General features: G+C 42.1%; 1 protein-coding gene across 3 annotated transcripts in view; it reads left to right on the forward strand.

The window, feature by feature from the left end:
- Nucleotides 1-23,489, forward strand: part of AK9 (adenylate kinase 9) — a 178,397-nt gene that overhangs the window by 119,714 nt on the left and 35,194 nt on the right. For all 3 annotated transcript variants that reach the window (XM_068231284.1, XM_068231285.1, XM_068231286.1), the window contains 7 exons: nucleotides 9,853-10,062; nucleotides 10,984-11,202; nucleotides 13,325-13,538; nucleotides 15,572-15,773; nucleotides 17,914-18,060; nucleotides 19,966-20,183; nucleotides 22,998-23,194. In XM_068231284.1, the coding sequence (XP_068087385.1) occupies nucleotides 9,853-10,062; nucleotides 10,984-11,202; nucleotides 13,325-13,538; nucleotides 15,572-15,773; nucleotides 17,914-18,060; nucleotides 19,966-20,183; nucleotides 22,998-23,194 (1,407 nt within the window). The remainder of the gene's footprint in view (nucleotides 1-9,852; nucleotides 10,063-10,983; nucleotides 11,203-13,324; nucleotides 13,539-15,571; nucleotides 15,774-17,913; nucleotides 18,061-19,965; nucleotides 20,184-22,997; nucleotides 23,195-23,489) is intronic.

Genomic DNA, 23,489 nt, shown 5'->3' on the forward strand with positions numbered 1-23,489 from the left:
TTTTTTGTCAGCTTGACCCTTCTGACTCAAAAACGCCTTTTGTAAACTATCTCTCACCGTGCGCCAAATGTCTTTAAAAGACCTCTGCCAGGCCTCCAGAGCTGGAAACGGGGTGGAGGCCACTGGAAATGGTGAGAACTTGGGCAATTTTCCAGACACAACCTGGAACGGAGAGAATCCGGTGGAAGAGCTTTTCAAATTATTTTGTGCGAACTCCGCGAAGGGCAGAAATTTAACCCAGTCGCTCTGCGTCTCCGCAACGTAGCACCTCAAAAATTGCTCCAATGACTGGTTGATTCTCTCCGTTTGCCCATTGGTCTGTGGGTGGTAGCCCGATAAAAATGACAGCTTCATGCCCATCTGTTGGCAGAATGCCCTCCAGAATCTAGAAACGAACTGGACTCCCCGATCCGACACTATGTTCTCCGGAATGCCGTGCAGCCGGAAGACATGTGTAATAAACAAGTCGGCCAATTCCTGGGCTGAGGGGAGTCCTTTCAAGGGCACGGAATGGGCCATTTTACTGAAGCGGTCGACTACCACCCAAATGACCGACATACCTTCTGACTTGGGAAGTTCGCCCACAAAATCCATGGACAAATGAGTCCATGGCTCACTCGGGGTGGGTAAAGGCTGCAAGGTACCCACAGGTGCCAGCCGGGAGGGTTTACTCTTAGCGCAAACTGCACACTCCCTAACGAACTCCTTGCAGTCTGCTGCTAAAGAAGGCCACCAGGCACACCTGGATACTAGATCCTGAGTTCTAGATGCCCCAGGGTGTCCCGCATTCTTGTGAGAATGAAACATCTGCAAAGTGCGGAGACGAAAGGGTAGGGGTACAAACATCACCCCTTCAGGTTTCCCTTCGGGGACATCCTGCTGAAAAGGCCTCAGGGTCTCTGTCCAGTCCTCCCAAGTCTCAGCTGCCGCTAACACTAGCCTCTGTGGGATAATGGACTCTGGGGCAGGAGGCTCGGCTGTCTCTGGCTCAAAGCATCTGGACAGAGCATCTGCCTTAACGTTCTTGCTGCCCGGGGTGTATGTAATCAGGAACCTGAACCTCGAAAAAAATAACGACCATCGAGCCTGACGGGGACTTAACCTCTTAGCCCCCTCGATGTATTCCAGGTTTTTGTGATCGGTGTATACCGTAATCATATGCTCTGCTCCTTCCAGCCAATGACGCCACTCCTCAAAGGCAAGTTTAATGGCAAGGAGCTCTCTGTTGCCTATATCGTAGTTTCTCTCTGCCGGAGAGAACCTACGAGAGAAATAGGCACAGGGATGTAATCTTCCCTGCAACCCTGATCGCTGAGACAGCACAGCCCCTACCCCGACCTCTGAGGCGTCCACCTCAACAATAAAGGGGTAAGAAGTGTCAACGTGCCTCAGAATGGGTGCTGAGCAAAACAAGTCTTTCAGAGTGGAGAATGCTCGTAGAGCTTCTGGAGTCCAGTGGTTAGTATCTGCCCCTTTTTTTGTAAGACTGGTGAGGGGTGAAATGACCGTGGAATACCCCTTTATGAACCTTCTGTAATAGTTCGCAAAGCCTAAGAACCGCTGTAAAGATTTTAACCCCACGGGTTGGGGCCACTCTAACACAGCAGAGACTTTGGCGGGATCCATACACAGGCCCGTGGTGGAAATAATGTAACCCAGAAAGGCGACAGATGTTACTTCGAAAATACATTTCTCAAGTTTAGCGTATAACGAGTTTTGTCTTAGTTTGCTGAGTACAAATTTCACATGCGTTCTGTGCTCAGAGAGGTTGTTGGAGAAAACAAGTATATCGTCTAGATAGACCAGCACGAATCTCCCCAACACCTCTCTGAAGACCTCGTTGATGAGTTCCTGGAAAACGGCCGGGGCATTACATAACCCAAAGGGCATCACTAGGTACTCGTAATGCCCGTCTGGCGTGTTAAAGGCCGTTTTCCACTCATCACCCTTTCTTATGCGTACCAGGTTGTACGCGCCCCGTAAATCCAGTTTTGAGAAGATCTTGGCGTCTGTGACCTGCGTAAATAAATCGTCTATCAGGGGTAACGGATATCGGTTCTTTACCGTGATTTTATTCAGTCCCCGGTAATCGATACAGGGCCGCAGGCCCCCGTCTTTCTTTTTAACGAAAAAGAAACCTGCTCCAGCAGGCGATCGGGACGGACGAATGAAACCCTTGGCTAAATTCTCACGGATATATTCTTGCATGGCCAACTTTTCTGGCCCAGATAAATTGTACAGATGACCCCGAGGAGGCATACAACCAGAACGGATATCTATGGGGCAATCAAAAGAGCGATGTGGGGGTAATTTGTCTGCTGCCTTGGGACAGAACACATCAGAATATTCTAAATATTGCTCAGGTACCCCTTGTACATGAACCCTGGTTTGGCCCAGTGTCACCTTCCCTAAACATTGCTGAAAGCAGCGTGCTGACCAAGAAACCAGTTGGCCGGTGGCCCAATCGATGTGCGGAGAATGAAGGTGCAACCATGGCATGCCGAGTATAATGGTGGAAGTAGACATATGCAACACCAAGAATTGTAATTTTTCCCAGTGCAGAACCCCTATGGTGACTCCCACCTCTGGTGTCTGAGACAGTGGGTGACTCCCTTGCAGAGGAGAGTCATCCACTGCTGTAACCTGGATGGGTGGTTGTACAGGTGTGAGTGGGATACCCAATTTCTTAGCAAACTCAAAATCCATAAAATTTGCCGCGGAGCCTGAATCGATAAAGGCTTCCGTGACCTCGGTTTTATCTTCCCACGTAATGGTGCAGGGAAGAAGCAACCGTTTTTCTTCTAAGGGTAAAAGTCGGACGCCCAGGGTGTTACCCCCTACCACTCCCAGGCGGTAGCGTTTTCCCGGCTTATTAGGGCAGTTTCGTACTATATGCCCCCCTTCAGCGCAACGCTCCACCTGGGTCAATTTTGACCGACCAATCTGTATTGGCTCGGATGGAAGCAAGACCGGAGAAGACGAAACAGTAGGAGGTGGAATCACTGGGGCTGTGGCATAAGACACCCCTCTGACACGGGAACTACCCCTGGTCTGCCTTTGGTAGCCCAGCCTGCGGTCGATCCGGATGGCCGCTGAGATGGCCTCATCGACTGTTCTGGGTTCGGGCTGACTTAACATCATGTCAGAGACCTCATCGGACAGCCCTGACAAGAAACAATCTAACAGGGCATGAGTGTCCCACCTGGCCGTAACTGACCACCTCCTAAACTCGGCCGCGTAATCTTCGACCGGACCTTCGCCTTGACGCAATAGCTTGAGCTTCCGCTCAGAAGTCGAGGCAAGGTCTGGATCGTCGTAAATTACCGCCATAGCCTTAAAGAATTCCTCTACAGAGGTAAGCGCTTTGTCTCCGGTGGGCAGGCTATATGCCCATGACTGGGAGTCGCCGGACAACAAAGTTTTAATAAACGTGACCCTCTGGGTCTCAGTACCCGAAGATTGGGGTCTCAACTCAAAATAGGAAAATACTCTACTCCTAAAATTCCGGAAGTCAGATCTGTGGCCGGAAAAGCTTTCAGGGACAGGCATACGTATGTCAGAGCTAGGAGAGGATCGCACATGATTCACTGATGTCTGGAGGGTTTGTACAGACCCTGATAGGGCATCAATAAGAGTTATGTGGGTGCCCAGTACTTGATTGATGTTGTCCACCGAAGCGGCAAGTACACCCAGACAATCAGTGTTTGCGTCCATTTTGTATTTTGGTCTGGCGTTCTGTAACGATCGGTGGGCGCAGAGAGTATCTGATTTACCGGTGATCTGCAGTATCGCCGGAAATACAGATATATACCAGATTATAAGTGATCTGCAGTCTCACCGATAATCCGATATACAAACTAACCTCTGTTCGCCTGAGTAGAGTGTAGTGTTTTGGTGTAACAGTAACACTAGGAGGCCTAGGCCTCAGTGCAGCAAGGAGAACTGCACGTATTCCTTCTGCAGACCTGAGCTCTCCAAGACGGGAGGAGTCAGACTGACAGTAGGAAGGAAAGTCCGAGAGTGACACTCAGGAAGAAGTGTCACTAACAGGACTGGGAACCGCCTCCAATCGTGAGGTCGGTTCTCGAGGTCAGACAAGCCAGGTCGTACACACACGGACAGATAAAGTACAAATACAGTAGGCAAAGGCGGAGTCAAAGTACAGGCAGGGTTCGGCAACGGGGTATCAGATATATCGGGGTACAAAATCAGGAGGCAGAAACAGAGTCTTGGAACGAGCCGAGGTTCGGCAACAGAGTATCAGAAATATCGAGGTACAAGGTCAGAGTTCAGGAGGATAGTCGAGGCAGGCAAAAGTCATAACATATAATCACAATCAAACTAGTACTTTAGCTATCAAATATCTAGCTAAGTGTAGGATTACAGCTCCAGCTGGTCCCGGCACACTTCAGGATCTGACTACGGATCTGGGTGCTCCCACGTATGTGATCGCACGCCAGACAAAGAGCAAGTGAACAACCAGCAGTATATATACTCTAGGACCTTTCCAGGACCTCCCTAATTGCTGGTCCAATGAGAGCAGTGGAATTTGTCAGCTGACCCAGCTGGTCAGCCGACACCCTTCTAACTGTTATTTAAACTCTGCCTTTCTGCTCGCGCGCGTGTAAGTCTGAATCTTGGTGGACTATCAGTCCCAGCCACACCAGTACTGTCATGCAATGTATCTAGTGCGGGGGCCGCCTCTGATGCGGATTCCGCCGCACTGCCTATGCGGCATGCAGCGTTTTTTCCGCGTTGTGACGCCATGCTGGACGCGGAAACAGCCGCCTCACCTTGAGAGACGGCGGCATTTCCGCGTTTCCTTACAGGATCTATTTGAACCACCAGCTTCTTTGTATTCATACAATACAATCAGAATAATCTGATAAAAAAAACAATTATCACTAAAAATTGTACCGTTAATGGCCACCTTTATTGTATAGAACCCCCTTTCTAATTTTTTTTCTTTTAAAACCTTTTTTTTTCCCATATCCAGATTTTTTTGCTATATAAAATGAGTGTTTTATACTAATGGCAATAGTTTTCCAGCAATGGTAGTAATAAGTAGAGTATTTTTGGATAAGGGGTAAGCGAGGTCGCTTACCACTGGCACCTTTATATAGAGCTTCTAGGGATTTTGGTCCAAAGTTGTTTCTTAAGATCTTTATGTAAAGGTTATTATACAACTATGAATCATGGATACAATTCCTGCAGACTTGGGGTTCTTAACAGGGCTGTGGAGTCGGTACAAAAATCATCCGACTCCTCAGTTTATGAAACCACCAACTCCAACTCAGACTCCAGGTACCCAAAATGACTCCAACTCCTTAGTCTAATACTTACCAGGGCTGTGGGTTTTGTACTAAAATCATCTGACTCTGACTCCCGACTTTGACTCCTCAGTTTATGAAACCAGTGACTCTGACTCCAACTCTAGGTTCCCAAAATTGCTCTGACTCCTCGACTCCGACTCCACAGCCCTAGTTCCTAAGTCACTTATGCTTAAAACTAGTTCTTTTAATGGTGAATCTCACTTGCCAACAACTGACCTTACAAAGTGCTTAATCTGACCTTATCTAAACAATTTAGTTTGCTGTGCATTTTTGTTGTCTGTCAATGTTTGGATGCCTTTCCTTCCATTTTCTAGTAATAGGTTATAAGCTTGTAAAGTTGTCATTAAGTTGCTTTCAATCCACGAATGGAAGGCCTTGAGATTTTTTTAGTACTTGCAATAAAAGGGGATATAAGAATTTGGTGCAGTCTGAAACATTCAGTGAGTGCAGAGTAGTTGCATGAGTAATTGTCCTACATTTGGGAGGTATAAAGGGACTCCGAGCAGTGCAGAAACTATGGAAAGATGCACATCATTTTACAGCTCTCTTTCTCCTCTTTCCAATGATATATAAACCGCCACCCTACGCCTTTTAGTTTTCGCTATTTTCGCGATTGAAATTGCCGCAGCCACGATTTCAATTGCGAAAATAAAGAAAACTAAAAGGTGTAGGGCAACGATTTAGGTGTCGTCAGAAAGAGGAGAAAGAGAGCTTTAAAATGATATCCATCTTTCCATAGTTATATTGTATTACACAGGGCGACTTTTTGTCAAAGTCAGCAGCTGCATTCAGCAGAATGGAGCTGCTGACACTGGGGAAAGTGTCGTCCTGTGTAATACAATATAACTATGGCTTGATGGATATCATTTTAAAGCTCTCTTTCTCCTCTTTCTGGTGACACCTAAATCGTTGCCCTACACCTTTTAGTTTTCTCTATTTTCGCGATCGAAACCGCGGCCGCGGCAATTTCAATCGCGAAAATAGTGAAAACTAAAAGACGTAGGGTGGTGGTTTATATATCATTGGAACGAGGAGAAAGAGAGCTTTAAAATGATATGCATCTTTCCATAGTTTCTGCACTGCTCGGAGTCCCTTTAACCCAAAAAGGTTATTGATTTATATGGCATGTGCTTTCACTAGTTTCTAAAGCTACCCATGGGAGGTGGTCTTTCCACCATCTTTCCCGCCATCTTTTTTCCAGAAAAATTTGCACATCCTGCTAATGATTAAAGAACAACTATCAAAGAAACTGTTCTTCTGAAAACCTCACATACCTATAGAGCTTTTAGCCAGCAACACTACAGCAAACCATTTCAGAGGTCTCTCATCACAGCCTGTTTGAAAAAAATGCCTTGTTTACCAGCTGTATGTAGCAATTTGTGTCAGTGTCAATGCTAAAGGCTAGAGCCATACCATGTAGCTACGTTAAACTTCTCTATCACTGTTTACAAAGGAATTATTTATTGTTTGTTTCTGCACTGCCCACACACCCACTGCTTTTTCTCAGATCATATGAGAACAGCTGAAGGACTTTTATATTTTTATATACGGAGAAGGATCTGAAGAGAATGAGGCTTACTTTATTCCTGCTCACCCTCCCCCCCCCCCCCCCCCCATTCAAAATGAGATCCCCCTGTGTTTAATTTACACTGCAGCTGATGAGTTATGTACACAATATTTGAAGCTATATTTCTGCTTTCTATCATTCTGAACAGATTCCTGTCACAGTTTTACTGCTAGTGAGGACTGTATCTGTATGCTGGAAAACTGTTCTCTGTAAATGTCATATTTTCTTTACATAAAACATTAAAAGATGAAAAAAAAGCCCTTGTATTGCTATTTGCTAGTAATTACTGGAAATATATGTGGCATTTAGAATTTTAGTTAACATTGATAGTTGTCCTGTAAAGAGAACCCAAAGCGGGTATTTTAAATCTTAAGAGACCACAGAAAGCATGTCCTGTGCATAATGACATGCCCCTGGGTCTCACTAGTTCCCGGTGGGGACTGCTGTGCCCCCCTGAAAAAAAATCGCTAGGCTAGTAACAATCTGCTTGTCGATAGCCCTGTATTTACCTTCTAGCTGTCATTCTATCAGCGCTCCCCTGCCTCTGTCCCCGCCGCTGCCTGCCTCCATGAGCTTCCTCCACGCAGAAGCTAAGCTGCGACCTGGGAGGTACTTTAAAATACCCACCTCCAGTTCTCTTTAAAGAGGAAAAGTCGTGGAAATCTTGGAATATAATACACTTACAAATAAGAAGTACATTTCTCCCAGAGTAAAATGAGCCATAAATTAATTTTCTCCTACGTTGCTGTCACTTACAGTAGGTAGTAGAAATCTGACATTACCAACAGATTTTGGACTAGTCCATCTTCTCATAGGGGGGTTCTCAGGGTTTTATTTATTTTTAAAAGTGAATGGCAGTTGCTCCGTCCAACTGCCAAAATAGTGTGCAGGGAGACTGGTCAGCATCTTTGCACTAATCATTTTCAGGGAATGTCTTTATTAATAATAAAGGCCATGCTGAGAATCCCCCATGAAGAGATGGACTAGCCCAAAACCTGTCGGTAATGTCAGATTTCTACTGCCTACTAAAGTGATATCAACATAGGAGAAAAGTAATTTATGGCTCATTTTACTCTGGGAGAAATGTACTTCTTATTTGTATGTGTTTCAAATTTTAAGATTTTCGCGACAGTTCCTCTTTAAGTATATTCATTAGGCCTAGATCACCATCTTTCTTAAATCTATATATAATTTATCTAGGTACCCTAAACTTAAGTGCAGGCTAATTTAGCACGAAAACAGCTTTCTAAAATTTGCAGACAGCATACTGTGGGAGTACGTGGAACAAATAAAGTAGTTTAGGTAATATTGACTTTTCATGCCAGCCAGGATATTGAGTGCTTTTTCCAACAATCTATTATTTGATGTAGATGTGCAAACATTTTAGGATAATCAGCACTGTACATAGCAGAATAATCATAAAGTAAATCCCCAAGTAAGGTGATTTTATCTACTTCCACTGAAAGTCCTACAGTGGGATGCGAAAGTTTGGGCAACCTTGTTAATTGTCATGATTTTCCTGTATAAATCGTTGGTTGTTAGGATAAAAAATGTCAGTTAAATTTATCATATAGGAGACACACACAGTGATATTTGAGAAGTGAAATGAAGTTTATTGGATATACAGAAAGTGAGTAATAATTGTTTCAATAAAATTAGGCAGGTGCATAAATATGGGCATTTTATTGATTCCAAAGCCTTTAGAACGAATTATTGGAACTCAATCTCAGTCCCAAGACCTGAATATAATTGAAAATCTGTGTTGTGAGTTAAAGAGAGCTGTCCATGCTCGGAAGCCATCAAACCTGTATGAGCTAGAGATGTTTTGTAAAGAGGAATGGTACAAAATACCTTCAACCAGAATCCAGACACTCATTGGAACCTACATGAAGCATTTAGTGGCTATAATTTCTGCAAAGGGAGGATCTACTAAATATTGATTTCATTTCTTTTTTTTGTGGTGCCCAAATGTATGCACCTGCCATATTTTGTTTAAACAATTATTGCACACTTTCTGTAAATCCAATAAACTTAATTTCACTTCTCAAATATTACTGTGTGTGTCTCCTATATGATACTTATAACTGAATTATTGCAAATTTCCTTCTGTTTTAAGAAGGCAATTACACCAAGCTTTGCTTTTTTAGTAGGAGGGCTTTTTGGTTCCTTTTATCCCCCTATACATTCCTAGTAGTTTGGGTCACCCTGAGCTGCTTGGTTACTCTGTTGTTCTCGTCTAAGCCCTATTTCATACAGCCTTATCAATCCCTGCCATGTACTGATGAGGACCAAAAGTCCGAAACAGGCTGTCTACATGTGGGTTTGATATGGCTGTGTAAAACTTAAAGCTATAGGCTTGCTATAAACCAGCGGTTCTGGATGCTTGCTTGGCTTCACAAGGGCGAAAAGGGATAATTTGCATATTCAGTAGGGCATTGTGGCTAACCACAAATGTTCACTTATAACTGAATTATTGCAAATTTCCTTCTGTTTTAAGAAGGCAATTACACCAAGATAAGATATATTTAACTGACATTTTTTATCGTAACAACCAACGATTTATACAGGAAAATCATGACCATTGTCAAGGTTGTCCAAACTTTCGCATCCCATTGTATATCTGTTTCAATATTTCTACTGTTGATGTTAAGAGCCTTTAATTTACTATTTTTTTATATTAAGACCTGATATATATTCAAATTGCATTGGCATCAGAGAATAGGATGAGCTTGATTTCAAGGTTTTTCCACTAATATTGTGTTGCTCAGTGCTGAATTGTGATATGTAGTTGGACTTCAGCTACACAATACATGGAAATTGTCATGGTCAGGTCTCTAGTCTGGTGTTTTGTAAGTGTTATACACTGATGTAAGTGGTGGGCCAATTTTGTGCTTTAACTTGGAAATAAAAGTTACATTTTAGTAGTAATTAAGGGTCTGTTTTATTTATCAGAAGAAAGATCCAACGGGCAGTGACGAAGAAAATGAGGAAGAAGAGGATGAGGAAGTAGACCCTATAGAACAGATTCTTTTAGAAGAGTTCCCAGAAGAAGAAGAAGAGGAGCAGGAAGAAGAAGAACAGGAGGAGGATGCCATTGAGAGAATGAAATCTGAGATTGGAGAAAAATGTGAAGCTGATGCAGAATCACTTCAGACAGTGAAGGTAGGAGACAACACTCATGTTTACAATTGATACACAAGTAATTTTAATTAAAGTGGATACTTGCCCATTTTTTTTCTAAACAGAATTAGTAAGGAGCAGAATGGGGGCAGCCATAGTCTGATTCTGAATAAATTATCATTTTAGCTTACATGGGTAGTTTCTGTTATTAAAGAGACTGGTATACTAAGATAAAAGACCACAAAAGGCAAGTGGTGTGTGTTTGACCAGATAGCACCAGTAGCCCCAGTTCAGTTTCCCTACCCCGCCATTTCAGGATCACACTGGGTGGTAAAAAGACTGGGTACTTTATGTGCAGTTTGGGGGCTATGCATGTTTTTAAGAATACGGAAAACTACCAATGTTTAGATATTATTATAATATTTGAGGTTTATTTATTTATTTTTTTACTTGTTAGCAACCACAGCAGCCACCACACGGGCCAGAAAAGCCTGTAGCAACAGCCTTGGATGTGTGCAGGTTGCAAGCACTCTTTTTCAATAACTCGTAATATCAGAAATGTACTCAATTGCGTATCATCATCGCTTTACACAACATTCATAAAGCAGGTCTACTATATTTTACTGTATCTAATGATAACAATCAAGGGAAGCTCTTATCCCACATCCTCTCTTTGCTTTGTTTTAGGGCTTATTAACTTTTTAGTGGTAAATATCTTGAATAAAAGTTTTCTTGCGTTTTTCAATATGCATCTGCATAGGTCTGCATTCTTTACAGACCTTGCTTGTGCATTTGGTAACTGAAAATTACAGGAGTTCCAGACAGAAGATGCTAAACTGGAGTGTCCATTTCCTACAATCATTTAATCAGCAAAGGTTTGCAAGAAAAAAAAACAAAGGACATAACATTCTTTTGACCTGAGAGCTAACTCTGTATTATTTTACTTTCTTATTCAACTGACAGGATGAACTTCAGAATCTGATGATCCCCTGTGCTACAGTCAATACAAGCCGTAAACTGCATATCGTGCATTTCCAGCTCTATGAAAAACTAAAGCACATTGTGGAAAATAGAACAAGTATCTTTGAAAAGTGTTTTCCAGTTAGCCTTTCCCTTGCAAACAAGATGCTTCATGTGTCGTACAAGCACCCCAGCATTTTTGCTCAGTGGGACCCTGTCAAGGTATTAATACACAAGCTGCATTGTTTACTTTTTAGAAAACTGTCTACATGTAGGCTTCCACACTGGGCGTGCCCCTGCTTGTGCGCATTAGCTGAATTGTTGGTCTTCTATAGATGCCCTATGTGCACTAAAGGTGCACAAATAGGATGTGTTTAAACATCCATTTTGCAGGAAATGGTTTAACCACTTCCACTCCCTGGGACAAGCAACTACGCCCCTGCAAAATGACATTTCGCTGTGCAGGGACATAGCTACTACGTCCCTCCCCACCACGCATTCCCGTTCAAACACCCCCCCCCCCCCCCGTGCTCATTACCGCCGATTGGTAGCCGCAAGATCAATGAATGGGAATACAGTTCCTATTCATTGATCTTAGTCCCCGTGTGAATGACCACAGCCATCTATTAGGCAGCTCTGCCATTGTCAAAACCCGTCCACGCATCACTTCCTCTATCCATGTTAATACTGCGCATGAGAAAGTGAGCGCCGAGGACATCTTGTGGCCAAAAAGTAAAATTACATGTACATTTTTAATTCAATAAATGACATGTTTTCGCTTATTTTTACATGTAAAATTAACCCTGACCTCCCACACTCCCCATTAGCTACCAACATTTTTTTTTTATGTAAAAAAATACATAAATAGTTACCTTAGGGACTGAACTTTTTTAATATGTTTATTACTGTTACCATACTTTATAAATGATGGGCTTGTAATTGGGGATGGACGCAAAACTGAAAAAAATGCACCTTTATTTCCAAATAAAATATTTGCGCCATATATTGTACTAGGGAAACATTTTAAACGTTGCAATAACCAGGAAAAAATTAGCAAATAAATGGGTGGATTTTAATAATGATAGCATGTATTATTTTAAAACTATAATAGCATAAAACTGAAAAATAATAATTGTTTTCCATTTTTTTCTTATTATTCCCGTTAAAACAAAGTTAGAATGAAAAATATAGAGAAACCGAGAGCCCAATATAGTGTAGTTTGTTCAAACATAAACGAAGTAAGGCAAATCAGTGAGAAGAATATACTCACAAACGTGGGTTACCACACAGGCAACCACTGTATAAGCAGGTGAGGAGATTAGACCTGTCCTCACTCAGGATTAAGAAGTCGCTCTCTGTAGATGAGAAAAAGGGGTAGATCACCCCTCCACCAGGGGTGGACACGATTTTGCAGTAGGAGAACAGAGGCGCCAGCAGAATAAAAGTGGATAAAACCTTTAAAATTTGCTTGGAGGAAGCGGTGGACTTACCTCCATAAAGCAGACACGAAAGACTGTCTGAAAAGTAGCAATCACATTTATTATATGGTACCCCAAAAGTGCAACGCGTTTCGCAGGCCGAGCCCGCTTCATCAGGCAATAAAGCGGGGACAAAACAGAATTCCAGCAGTAGCAGGTGTAGCGCCTCAGTGAGGCACTACACCTGCTACTGCTGGAATGTCTGCTTTATGGAGGTAAGTCCACCGCTTCCTCCAAGCAAATTTTAAAGGTTTTATCCACTTTTATTCTACTGGCGCCTCTGTTCTCCTACTGCAAAGTTAGAATGAAATAATTCTTAGCAAAAAGTATCCCATAAAGAAAGCCTAATTGGTGGCGAAAAAAGTAGTAATAAAGTTTTAGGCGAATGAATGGAAGGAGCGCTAACAGGTGAAAATTGCTCTGTTTTTTTTAAGGTGAAAAACCCTTTGAGGTGAAGTGGTTAAGTGTACCTGAGTTGACGTGTCATGATGAGATAAACATGTGTATGTACAGTGTCAAGCATACAAATAACTAGTCTGTGCTCTTTTTTTATTTTTCCACCTGATAGAGTTTAACATTTAGGTATGCTAGTGACAGTTTCTAATCTTTCTTGGCAGAGAACGTCTTCTGAGTGCAGAGAATAGATCAAAACAAAGTCAATAGTTCATATATTTTAGCTCTGAAACACTGAAAGACTGTCAATCAGTTGAGGCAATCAAACATTTAACCTATTTTTTCAGCTTTTAAACAAAAAATAAAACTGTGAGATTCTAAATGTCTTGTATTACTTTATGTTCTGAAAATCTATTACTGCCTTTGCTGGTTTAAATGGGTGATCAAATTTGTGTCTTTCAAAAATATTTTAGCTCAGTCAAGGAGAGGTTATAAGGCCACTGAAAAATCAAGACAATCCTGGATTCCCCTTGATTTATCGGCAATACATTTACTTTTTTTCAACCAAGGAAAACAGAGCCACATTTATGAGGAATCCAATTAAATTCCTTGCTCAGCCAAAGCCTAAGCCATCAGTGCCAATTAAAATTGCTGTCATTGGACCTCCTAAATCTGGAAAAACAACAAGTAAGTTAATGTCTTCTACAGTTATATCAGTGATTGTAATTGGAGTCATAAAGTGATATTGTTTTTTTTTTGTTACTTCATGTTGGGGTTAATCCAGGCCATTAATATTTTTGCATGACTAGTCTCTGTGTCTTAGGTATGGATAGCTCACTACCTGATACACATCCCATTCACATTCATGTGCATAACACTGCTTGTTTCTAATCTGCATATTTCCAAGTCCTACCCATAGAGCCATATCAAAACATGCCTTTCACTGACAAAGGCCAATCCATGCCTTTCACTGACCAAGACCTTAAAGGGAAGGTCCAAGCAAAATAGAAAAATTAGTTTAACTTACCTGGGGCTTCTACCAGCCCCATGCAGCCATCCTGTGCCCTCGCAGTCACTCACTGCTGCTCCAGTCCCCTGCTGGCAGCATGCCGACCTCAGAGGTCGGCGGGCCGCATTGCGTAAATTTTTACGCATTCCTCGCTAGTGCAGGAACATTAACACATACATTTTACGCGTTAGTGGTTCAATGCGAAAAAATTTACGCATTGAACTACTAACGTGTAAAAATGCCAGCGGGGGACTGGAGCAGCAGTGAGTGACTACGAGGGCACAGGATGGCTGCATGGGGCTGGTAGAAGCCCCAGGTAAGTGAAACTCATTTTTTTATTTTGCTTGGACCTTCCCTTTAAGCTTGAAACAGCTGTTTGCAAGATGGATTAGTAATGTTAATAAGCTACAGTGTCATTGTACAACAGTGGTTTTGGATGTTTGCTACGTTTTTACGTTTTTTTTTACGTTCATTATTTGCTTATTCTGTCACTGAGCAGTAATGCAACATGGGAGTGCCTTCATGCTTTACATAAAGCCAAATAATTGCACTTAACTGCTGTTTTGAGAAGAAAAAAATATATTTATCAGAGCTTTTTCAGAAGGGGGGCTTTTAAAAAGGATTAAACTCTTTTTTTCAAATACTTAAAAATTAATTCTACATTGATTAAAATGTATATAAACCAAACCATTGCCCCCTCAATAAATAGCTATTACAGTCAGGGGAATGTTCCTGTTTGAACCTGCAGTCCCTTATTTCCGAAGCCAAGAAAAAGAGGAGGTCATTTTTTCAGCAATTGCGATTTTTTTGTTTTGGAGGGATTGCATTTTTCATGCAGAAGTGAGTTTAGGATTGATGGACACCAAGGGTGAAGTATTAACCATACTGCTAGGCTTCGGACACAGGATAAGGTGTTACAGGTACAGTACATTAATTGTGAGGGTGCATGTTTTTTTATTCATCATGTATACAGGTTAAACCATGCTTTAGGCTGGTTTCACAGTGGGGCGTTACAGGCGCACGTTAGAGCAGCCTGTAACGCACCCCACCGCACAGCAATGAAAAATCTATGGGCTTTTCACAGTGCCCACGTTGCGTTACATAGTAACGCTGCGCCACCAGACAACGTACTGCATGCAGTACTTTCTAAGCGGCAGAGCCGCGTTAGACTGCTTGCACATGCTCAGTAACGTTGGGGAGGAGCGGAGAGCAGCCAGGCACATGGCTGATTAATATTCACTGCACTCAGTGACGTGCAGTGTTTACTTCCTGGAGCGGCCGCTCTGTGCAGCGATTGGCCGGCGGGACCACGTGATGCCGCATGCGCACAAGAGTACGCATCACGGCATCACGGACGCCAGAGTGAGCTGCACAACGCGGCTCACTCTGACGTCCAAAGCAGGGAGCACCAGGCGTTGCGTTAGGGGCACGTTATGCGACCATAACGTCCCCTAAAACGCAACGTCCTGGTGTGAAACCAGCCTTAAGGTTCTTTTAGTCTTGTTCGTTCTAGCTCACCATGACCTAGCTGGGTACTCTGTAAATTTTTTTTGTCTCATGTAACATTACAGTTTGGTTATATTAGCCTTCATTTAGAATCACAAGTATCATATTGTACTTTATGTACATGTAAATAGGAGAAACATACACGGTAACCATAACATATATGTGGCTCTTCTGGTTTCGTGACCTGTACATTTGTATGTTTCAGTTGCCAAGATGTTTGCAAGCGTTTACGGTTTAGAACGTCTATCAATAGGTGACGCTGTTCGGTCTGTGTTGGAAAAGCAGCCAAATACAGAGCTTGCAGCAGACATAAAAAGTCACCTCATGAAAGGATTATTTATACCTGATGAACTTGCAATTAGATGCTTAGAAGTTGAACTAATGGATCTTACATGCAATACAGCAGGGTGAGTATATATTTTACAAGAGAGACGTGCTGACTGAGTACATTGATTTACATGCAAGTAACTATGTGTTGCTCTGCAATACAACACCTCTTATGTTGCAATGTGATTAGAACGGCATTTTTCTTGAGGCTGAAGAAGACAAAAAATGTGTTCGAGGTAAAATAAACTGCATCTGTTCTTGTATTAAACACTTCTGGTTCAGGATATGTAAATTAATTCATGTACACTACAAGGTCACTTTAACATTAAAAAATGTACAATTATAGGCAATTTTTTATTTGAATGCTTCAGTATAGATGTCTGGTAGATGACCTACCTTGCAAGGCCCTTTTAGAATGAGAATGTTCTGCTCCATTTCCTCTCCTGAGACAGGCCAGTAAAAACATTAACCTAAAGGGAGAAAAAAACATATTCCTGCCCCCAGGATTGTCCTCACTGACCCAGGCCTCCTTTTCTTTACTATCTAGGTATTAACCCCGCTCCCCCCCCCCCCCCCCCGTACTGTTGTGTGTGTGATCCTCCAATAGCCATTTCCAGCCACAGCAATGGCAATTGGAGTGAGGTCCTGTTAGTCAGTCAGTCATTTCTTGTACCTGTTGCCAGAAGCAGTGGGATGTGATGACCATCTTGGAAGCCATGTCTTCACTTAAAGTGTACCAGAGATGAAAAATAATAAAAGATTGATAAATACTTGGGGCTTCCTCCAGCCCCATGCGCACAGATCGCTCCCACGCCGCTTTGCTCCGCTGCCTGCAGCTCCGGTTTCAGGTCCCGTTATTTCGGCCAGTCTGCACCAGAGGAAGTGTGCTCTCTATGTATCTCTCCAGCGGCCACTGGAGAGTTACGTAGAGAGAAAATTTCACTTGTGCAGACAGGCCACGACTGACTGAAGTAATAGGACACGATACCGGAGCTGCAGGCAGCGGAGGATAGCGGCGTGGGAGCGATCTGTGCGCATGGGGCTGGAGGAGGCCCAGGTATGTATAAATCTTTTATTATTTTTAATCTCTGGTTTCCTTTAAGAGCCTCATGCATATCAACATCCCATTTTACTCCATAATCTTACGTAATGGAAAGGTAAATATCTCCTGCTCTTTGCAGACCACTTGGAATAGTAGCAGAACTAATGACACGACATGAAAGGTGTAAAACTAAATCAAAAAAATAACATCCCTTAAACTGTACCCAAATGTAATGACCCAAAGTCTTTATATTTACCTGGGGCTTCTTTCGGCCCCCTAAGTGCCATGGGCTCCCTTGCTGTCCACCTGGGCTGGTCCGTTGTCCGATCCGGTAAATTTCCCGACTGAGCCAGTGAAGGAATACAGCGCATGCTGGCCCTTGGCCCCTCGCCATCTTGGCCATACTTCCGTGGCCGGGAGTGTTCTGTGCCTGCGCAGTTACAAGCCTTAGTGCAGGTGCAGAACACTCGTATCATGGGAGAGTGACCAAGGACACATGCAGCCAGTGCCACACATGCGCAATAGTCCCCGATCGGGGTGGACATCAGAGGAACAGAGCGGCTGGGGAGGATGGTGTTGAAACCCACAGCCTAAAGGGGGCTGGAGGAAGCCCAAGGTAAGTATAAATGTATGGTCATTACATCTCAGTTTTCCTTTAAAGTGAACGTGGGCTAAAAAAATAAACTGAAGAAACAGGTGTTCTACTAAAAAGGATTTTCCTGGACTTCCATATTCTCATTTAGAAGTTAAAAAAATGTAGGCTTGAAGCGTGAGCCGTCTTACTGTCATCTGCTTGTGATTTTATGTTTGTTCAGCTCCCATACAGAATAATGATGACTTATTGATTTATCTGTTTCCTGATGTCAGGATTGTTTGTAATAACCACACCCAATTTTGTCCTCCAATTGGTTGTCAAGAAGAATTACACTGCAGTCCCCCGTTACCTACTGCAGAGAAACTGTGATTTAATAGCTGGATTTTTAATCTTTACAGTGAAAAAAAAAGATAAGGGTACATGGGCATGTTAGAACTGTTACTCTATTTAATATATTTATCTCATCATAGTTGCCGTAATTGTACTTTGCATGAAAATGCTTTTATTTACTTCACTGTTTGCTTTAATAGTGCTAATAAATGTGCTGACTGTTAACAAGTTTACTGAAACTAACTTTATACAGGGTTGTTCTGGATGGATATCCTACAACAAAACAGCAAGCTGACCTCCTGGAGGCCTGCAGCATCATACCTATAAAGATCTTTGAATTAGAAATACCTGTGAAGGATATTTTAAACAGAGGGCAGGTGGACAAAAAGGAATCAAAGAGGTATCATAATAAATGTCAGCCTTATGCTTTTGAGACACAATATATGTACTGCATTTGTTATTGGTTGTGTTTGTATGTGAAAATACTGGCATAAAAAGTTGTATGGTAGCACGCGGGTAGATCACGGAACTTCTGCATGGTTACGGTGACAAAGGCTATGCATAGCCAGCAGGAGCACCTGACTGCACTCACCAGCACGTGAGTCTGGTAGTGCCAGTGTCAGGCGCTTCAGAACTTTTACTTTTATATTGTCGCATGGCAGCTGTGAATTTGCATGGGCTGCACAATATATTTGTGCTTATGCTTGGCTTGAGCTTGCATGGCTTTGCAGAAAACACTCTAAGTATACAGATGAGGCATCTCTTCCAAGAGACCTGCACATATAGGACTAGCACATCGGTGCTCTTTTTGTGACTTTTGAGGATAAGGAGCTGAAGCTTTGGCATGCTTGGTGTGTATTAAGACCCTGCTACTAATCCATCTGTCATTCACATGCAATCAAGCAGAAACTGGATTTACTATACAACGGCGCTATTGTGGGCAATATGAAGTTTATGTTATAGTGCTTAGAATGGAGCATGTGTGTTATGATCATGTATGCATGTGAAATGACCAGTAAGGATTTATGAAGGACGGAACCTCAGCTGTGTACTGGTTTTAAACTATATATATTTGTGAGATATTTCATACAGCGTTGGTCATGTACCATTAATATATATACCTTTGATATATTTGTACCTGTGTGTGTAGAGAGGTAAATTATCATTGCTTAATTTATAACACAATAATCAGTGTTTCCAACTTCTGCCAGGTGTGGTTTGGGCCTGGGAACTTATTGCAGGAGGGTAAACTGGTTAGGCCCTTATTGCAGGAGGGTAAGCTGGTTATCAGCATCTTAAAGTGGACCCAAATTAAAAATACAAGATTTCAGAAATAAAATCTATTTTCTAAATTATAATAATAAATAGCAGCCTTTTTTCAGCTGCATGATGACAAATATAAAATATTTTACATTTATTGGAGGAACCCCTCCCTTCCTTTCATATTGCCGGGATTTTTCCGGCAAACTGGTGGAGTAGATGGTGTCCGGGAATGGAGGAATTGGTAATGGCTGCCACCTGTATAACCCTAGCTATGAAAAGAGAAGGGTGAAAAGCATGCACTCAAATGCTTGAAGGAGTGTTTATTATCTTTGTATGTGTCAGAGTGGTGCAACTAAATATTTTGAATTAAAAAAATGTTTGGTTTGGGTCCGCTTTAAAACTGCCAGTGCAGCTTCTTAAAATTGGAAATATATTTTGAGTTTAAAGAGACTCTGTAACAAAATGTTCATCCTTATTTCTTCTATCCTATAAGTTCCTATACCTGTTCTAATGTGGTCTGTCTTACTTCAGCCTTTCCTAGTTGCACAGTGGCTGTATTATCTCTGTTATATAATCTAATCTTCTTTCCTTTGTCAGCTTTGTCGGCTCAGGCAGGAATGTGCTGCTCTGCTGTCATAGGGAGAAGCTATACACACCCTCTCCACACCCCCTCCAGGCTCTGTGTGAGTCACAGACTGAGCTTCTCTCAGCCTATCACATGCTGGTTAGCAGCCATGTTTTTTGTTTGTAAACACTGCCTAAAACTGGCAATTACAAGCCAAGATTGCAGCAGGGAGTGGCAGAAACAGCAAAGAGGGGCCCAGGAGAACATAATGAATAGAATGGTATGCTTTTTATTGTAAGAATTTTAGAGTATATATTCTCTTTAACACTTTCAATCCTAGAAAGCACTCTTTCAAAATTAGATGTTTTTTGAAGATTGCAAATGCAATGTATAGCTGAAAAAGTTTCTATATTGTGATGCTTAATAATGACCATTTATCATGATCACTTCCACTACTGTTTTTCCCCTGCATAACAGACCCTACCCTGTACACGACAGTGCGCAGATATTAGCTGTGCGAAACTCCAATTACAGGCAAGGTATCCACTATATTAAGGAATACTATGTGATGCAACATCAGAACTGGTGTGAAGTAGATGCTACGCGGAGTAAATGGTGGGTGTCCAATAACATCATTGAAGAAGTACGGGCAAGCATCAACCAAGTACAGAGCTACCTGGAAAGAATAAAAGAAGGTATGAAAGTCTTTTTAGCACATATAAAATATTCACATATTCAGGGTAGACTAAGTTCTGTTCACATTTAGTGTTTTGATCCTGTAACTAGTAGCTACAAAGGACCTGATGCTTGAAAGGCCAGTAATTTTGCCATGTCCAATTAATACATTGAAAAGGATAGAATCTAGTACTAAGCCTTGTGGGACCCTACTGCTATGATCCCTTTACCAGCACTCTTTACCTCGTGTCCCTTACAGGGAACCTTAACCGTAAAAAGTACAAGAGTTTCACTTACCTGGGGCTTGGACCAGCCCCCTCCAGATTTCCTGTGCCTGTGTAGTCACTCACAGATCCTCTGGTCCTCCGCCGCAAGCTAGTTTTGTTTTCGCCGACTAATCAGTCGGTGGCCATTGCGCCTGCGCGGCCCTTGCCGTGCACATCCTCGATCGAGCTCCTGGCGTTGTAGTCGTCTTGCACATGCGCAGTACGTGTACGCACATGTACTGTGCATGCGCAGGATGGCCACAGTGACAGGAGCGTGATCGAGGATGTGCACGGCTAGGGCCGTGCACGCCCAGTGGCGAAAACAGAACTTGCTCACGGCAGGGGACCGGAGGATCTGTGAGCGACTACGCAGACACAGGAAGGCTGCAGGGGACTGGTCGAAGCCACAGGTAAGTGAAACTCTTGTATTTTTTTACGATTAAGGTTTACTTTAACTAGTTTTGTATCCACATGCATACATTTTTTCTAGTCCCTGTATCCTCAGTTTATGCACCAAACTATTGTGGGGAACAGTGTCAAAAGTTCAAATTTTTATTGATCAAATAGATCAAAATTTTGTTGTTCACCCTTAGTGCATTGGTAATGTTTTCAAGGCACACATGTGCCAAAACAAATGCTTAACAAATGTTAGGACCTACTTGGTTGTTTGTTTTGGACCAAACCCCCTATTTTCATATGCATTAAGTCCACTCACACTGTTGATTCCTCTCACTCTCTCTTTTCAACCCACTCACTCTATTGATACCCTTCTCTCTCTTATCATCTCTTGCCCTGCCAGCAGAGACATTCCTGGAATCCTAGAAAGCAGTGCAAATGTCTCACATACCATATAGTAATGCCAAAACAATATATGTTGAGTGCTCATGGTTCTGAGGGGGAACGACAGAAACCCTGTACGGCCAAACCAAATCTATGCCAACAGTTAACTATCAGCTGGCAGCTCCTAAATCACTCTAAACCTTTATTCTTCAAAAACACATAAAGCCAATGTTCCGAGACCAATTTGGTCTGTTCATTAGGGCAAACAAATCACAAGCATGTAATGTTTTACAAAAGGCAGCGTCTGTGCATTCTCTACATGGTGACGTGGAAGGTTTCAGTAGTTGCAGTACAATGCATTCCTGAAATCTTGCCATGTTAGGCATCAGGAAGGGGGGTTTAAAGGTTAGGCAATGGGGGATAGTGGGTTAGGGTTACCCATCAGCAGGGGGGTGGTTGGGGTTAGGCATTGGAGGGTCGGAGGTTTTGTGTGAGAGAAGGGTTAGGTTTAGCTGTAGTAAAATATCAGAAACATTTACAGATATTTCACTGTTGATATTACCACTGTAAAATAGTAGGGTATCGGTATAGGTTACAGATATTCTACTATCTACTATTTCCTGGTCTCTTATTTCCTTGACCCTTAATTTCATGTACACTTGAACCGTGTAGATCAGTTTAGGTAATGATGAGCAAATTACTGTAGATATGAAAAAAATGTTGTGGCATTTAACACAGAGTCAAATGTACCCTTGATCTGAACAGTTTCTGTCAGATTTTTACAAACCCAACTGTATTTTGCTAATATAAATGTTCCTGTCCTTTCATGTATGACTTGCTTAATGTCACCATGTGATAAATGTCTGAATGTAAATCAGGGAGAGGAAAGATTTTACAATGTGCAAACACTGACTGAATCATTTATACATATTTATTGTAAAAATTAAATAAATATGTATAAATGATTCAGTCAGTGTTTGCACATTGTAAAATCTTTCCTCTCCCTGATTTACATTCAGACATTTATCACATGGTGACATTTTTACTGCTGGCAGGTGATGTCACTGGAAGGTGATGCTGCTTGCTTTTTGGCCTTTGCAAACAGCTGTTATTTCCCACATTGCAACAAGGCTCCCACAGTGAGCTGTGAGGCGCTGACATCACACTGTGGGGGGGGGGTCACCACAATATCAGCCATACAGAGCCCCCCGATGATCCATTTGAGAAAAGGAATATATTTCTCATGGGAAAGGGAGCATCAGCTACTGAGTGGGATGAATTTCCATTCTTGGTTACAGTTTCTTTTCAATGAGTGCAGTTGCCAACTTTTTACAATATTCGTTTATAAATCATCTAGTCAGTGTTTCCCCATTGTAAAATCATCCTGATTCACAAATGTTAATCTATCAAAGATGCATGCCTGCATCTTTACTGCTGGCAAGATGAATCACTGTGATTTTTTTTTCCCACTGTGAAGTAAGCAGAACCATCACATGACCTCCCAAAGTGATTTGGGGGCAGAAGGCTGCATGACAATTATACTCTAGGCAGAACATCACTGGGAGGGCAGGTGCGTGCATGTGTGTGTGTGTGTGTGTGTGTGTGTATATGCATTTCTGAGATGTTTAAGGTAAAAATGGGTATTTTTAATAATGTATTACACTCTACGATATGTTATTATGACTCCTCTTTACCACAAACTGGCATAACTTACTGTATAAACTCATCCTTTCCCCATATATGTAAAATCAACTTAAAGTATTATGGATGTCATTCTGGTTTAAACAGGTAAAGCAGCTGCTATTGCTGGCTTCTGCATCACCCCCCAGGAGTTACTGTCTCGCCTGGGAGAGTTCGGACAATACTGTCCTGTGAGTCTGGCACAAAGGAGAGAGCTTGTTGATTGTTCAGTAACATCATCCCTTCAGTTTGCAGCTGAATTTCGTGGACACTACTACAAAATGGCATCACAACAGGAGCTGGATGTAAGATGAGTTCTTTCATACCTTAAATGTGTGTATTTTATATAGTTGAATTGTGTAAAATATAGCATATAACGTGTATACTGATAATATTCATCAATTAATGCACGTGATAAAGCACGAGGTTATGAAAATGGAAATTTGACAACACTTCGAGGATACAGAGGCCCATATGCAATTCACTTTTTCACCTGAGTTTTCACCTAGGAGATAATATTTCATCTTCTATTTAAAATAACTTTCCAGCACTTTTAAACTAAAAAAAGTACCAAAACGTAAATGAAAAAGTACTATCAAA

Source organism: Hyperolius riggenbachi, chromosome 4 (genome assembly GCF_040937935.1).
Source record: "Hyperolius riggenbachi isolate aHypRig1 chromosome 4, aHypRig1.pri, whole genome shotgun sequence".
Lineage (NCBI taxonomy): Eukaryota > Metazoa > Chordata > Amphibia > Anura > Hyperoliidae > Hyperolius > Hyperolius riggenbachi.